The sequence below is a fragment of the Ceratotherium simum genome, chromosome 3 (genome assembly GCF_057802395.1).
Source record: "Ceratotherium simum simum isolate JZ-2026a chromosome 3, ASM5780239v1, whole genome shotgun sequence".
Taxonomy (NCBI): domain Eukaryota; kingdom Metazoa; phylum Chordata; class Mammalia; order Perissodactyla; family Rhinocerotidae; genus Ceratotherium; species Ceratotherium simum.
The window spans coordinates 27,386,883-27,389,883 of record NC_141902.1 but is presented as its reverse complement, the minus strand read 5'-3'; the positions used below and the strand labels follow the sequence as shown (position 1 = coordinate 27,389,883).

At 41.9% G+C, this 3,001-nt stretch overlaps 1 protein-coding gene across 1 annotated transcript; it reads right to left on the bottom strand.

Annotated features, from left to right (window-relative positions):
• Positions 1-1,491: 1,491 nt before the first annotated feature.
• OR4E1 (olfactory receptor family 4 subfamily E member 1) lies at positions 1,492-2,561 on the bottom strand. Its single transcript, XM_004421262.3, has one exon. It carries the CDS (start codon positions 2,523-2,525, stop codon positions 1,578-1,580), a length of 948 nt encoding a protein of 315 aa, XP_004421319.2. The 5' UTR covers positions 2,526-2,561; the 3' UTR covers positions 1,492-1,577.
• Positions 2,562-3,001: the final 440 nt, after the last annotated feature.

Below are 3,001 nucleotides of genomic sequence, written 5' to 3'. Positions count from 1 at the left end.
AATGTGAGATGGGTCTTGCGGCCCACAGGTTTATTGATCACACTCTCGCTGATTGCCTGGGAACCCAGCTGCATTTAAGCATGCCCTTCTCACTGGTGGAGTCAGAGTGAACTGTAGGGTTCCAATATGCCATGATTTTGTATATAGGTATGGGAGACACTGTTGCCTGGAATATCCCCTTCATTTCCCCTGTTTTCCCAGTCCACTCAGCACACACCACTCTTAGAGCACTTATCACAACGTTACAATGTGTGTCACCACAACTAGGTTCAAGGTGGTGGATTGCAGACCATGTTTTATTCAATTGGTATTTTCTCCCAACAATTAGTACAATATTGAATGACTGTAAGTGTTTAGTAGTGAATGCTTAGTTGAGTGAATTCTCTACATAATAAGTAGAATAATTTCATTAAAACACAAGTCATATCGTGCCAGTTCTGTGCTTAAACCATTCTAGTGGCTCCCCATTGTACTGACAAAGATTCTAAACTCCTTGAGAGGACAGGAAAGTATTCTTCTTAGCTCTCCACTATCATCCCTCACCATTCTCTGCCTCACAGTCTAAGCTGTAACCACATTGGTCTTTCACTTCTCAGAAAAAGACAAGGTCTCTTCCAACTTAGATCTTTACACCTGCCATTTTCTCTGCCTAGAACGTTCATCACCTCTCTTTTCCCATGATTGGCTCCTTTTCATCTTTCTGATCTTAGCTTAAATGTCGTTGACCACCCAGTCTAAAGACAGTCTCTTTTACAACTCTCTAATAGTATCCCACTGTGTTCTTTCACAGCATTTGTCATGATCTGTAATTAAAATTTATTTTCTTATATTTTTGTTTTCTATTTTTACTAGACCCTAAACAACTTGAAGAGGAGACTATATGAATGTTTTATTTATGACTGTAAACCCAGTACTTAGCACATAATAGATGCTCAGTAAATATTTGTCAAATCAATGAATAAGACATCTCCATTTCATTGCTCTCGTGGCAGATTTTTCCTGGACGCTTGAGGATATCAATAACTTCAGGGGTTTGACATCTTTTTTCTAAGTCACCAAAGTCATATGCAAATTCACTTTGTCCATTTTACCAGTGTCTGCTAAGCTATTTAGGCAAGCATCTGAGTGAATGATGTAGGCAAATGCTGCCCAGAAATCTGAAGGTTTGTTTAGAACTTGGTTATCACCGTAAGACAAAAGCAGGGAGAGGCAGGTGGTGTAATGAAAATAGCATGAGTTTGCGTTGATACACTTGGCTTAACACTCTGCCTTCATCATTTCCCAGCTAGGGGACCTTGGGCATGCTATTTGCTCTCTTTGAGCTTTAGTTTCGTCCATGTAAATAAGCATACTACCTACCTCACAGGTTGTTGTGAGGATCAAGTAAATGCAAAATGCCTAGAACAAATAACAGCATGTGGAAGATATTAAAAATCATAGCTATTGCTACAATTGTCAGATATTGGGCCAGAAGATAATTTTATGTCATATAGTCTGATAAATATGTTATGTAACTTATTCTTTGCAAGGCATTTCTTTGATTTGGAGCACCAAGCATCTTAAGGGCTTAGACATTTTCATTGTTTTTCTTTCCCCTCCATCCTCCCTATTAACTTGTTCAAAGCATTCTTCACGTCTTCATTCCTAAGGGTATAGATGATGGGGTTCAGCAGGGGGGTGACAGTGGTGAAAAATACAGACACTACCTTGTCCTCCGGGATGCTGGTGGATGGACGGGAATAGATGAAGATGCAGTGTCCCAGGAAGAGTGTGACTACAGTGAGGTGGGCTGCACAGGTGGATAGGGCCTTCCTTCTGCCTTCGGAGATCTGCTGCCTCAGACTCACCAAGATGACTGCGTAGGACACCACGAGGACCACAAAACAGACCACGGAGATCAGCCCACTGTTGGAGACAATGAGGATCTCAATGATGTGGGTATCAGTGCAGGCCAGTTTGATTACCTGAGGTACATCACAGAAGAAGTTGTCAATCTCATCAGGACCACAGTAGGGGAGCTTGATGGTGAGGGAGGTCAAGGCTATGGAGTGGATGGTCCCCCCTGTCCAGAGGGCCACAGCCAGCAGCACACATACTTTCCAGTTCATCACTGTAATATACTGCAGGGGTTTGCAAATGGCCACATACCGGTCATAGGCCATGACAGTGAGGAGAAAGATCTCTGTGCAGGCAAAGAGGTGCAGGAAGAACATCTGAGTTACACAGACATCAAAGGAGATGAGCTTCTCCTCTGACCAGGTGTCTATCAGCATCTTGGGGACAGTGACAGTGGAGTGGCAGACGTCGATAAAGGACAGGTTGCTGAGGAAGAAATACATGGGGGTATGGAGCCGGTGGTCATAGATAATAGTTATGACAATGAGGATGTTCCCAATCAGTGTCAGGACATAGAAAATGAGGAACATGGCAAATGCAGCCAGCTGCACCTTCTGATTTACAGATAAGCCTCTAAGCCGAAAATACGTCGCTAAAGTAGTTTGATTGAGTAGGCCAGCCTCTTCCATTCTTTCTGTTGGACACTCCTGTCAAGAATTAGAAAAAAAAATAACAGTATCTGTATCAATCATTTGCTCACTTAATTTCTTCTGTGACTTTTGTCTCCATCTAGAATTTATGGTCAAATATCTTATTTTAAAATCCCCATTCAGCCTCTTAAATCACGCTGAACATATAGAAGGTGTTAACACACGCTGTTGGAATAGTAGAATAGAGAGTCTTGATTCACTGAGAGATAAAAAACAACCTTGGATAGGGAGGACCAAACAAGGTATTTCTCCCTTATTGTAGTAAGATAGCAGTGCTCAGGTTTAGGTTATAGATTTTTACAAGACAGGAAGTTAAGATTCTCCTTACTCCAGATAAGTAATTTGTCCAAGATCACACAAATCCTGGCCCTGAACACAGTTTTCTTTATTGTCCTGTTGACTGCATTTTTCACTAACCCAAGCTACTTGCTCCCCTATTACCTCTGCCAAGATGC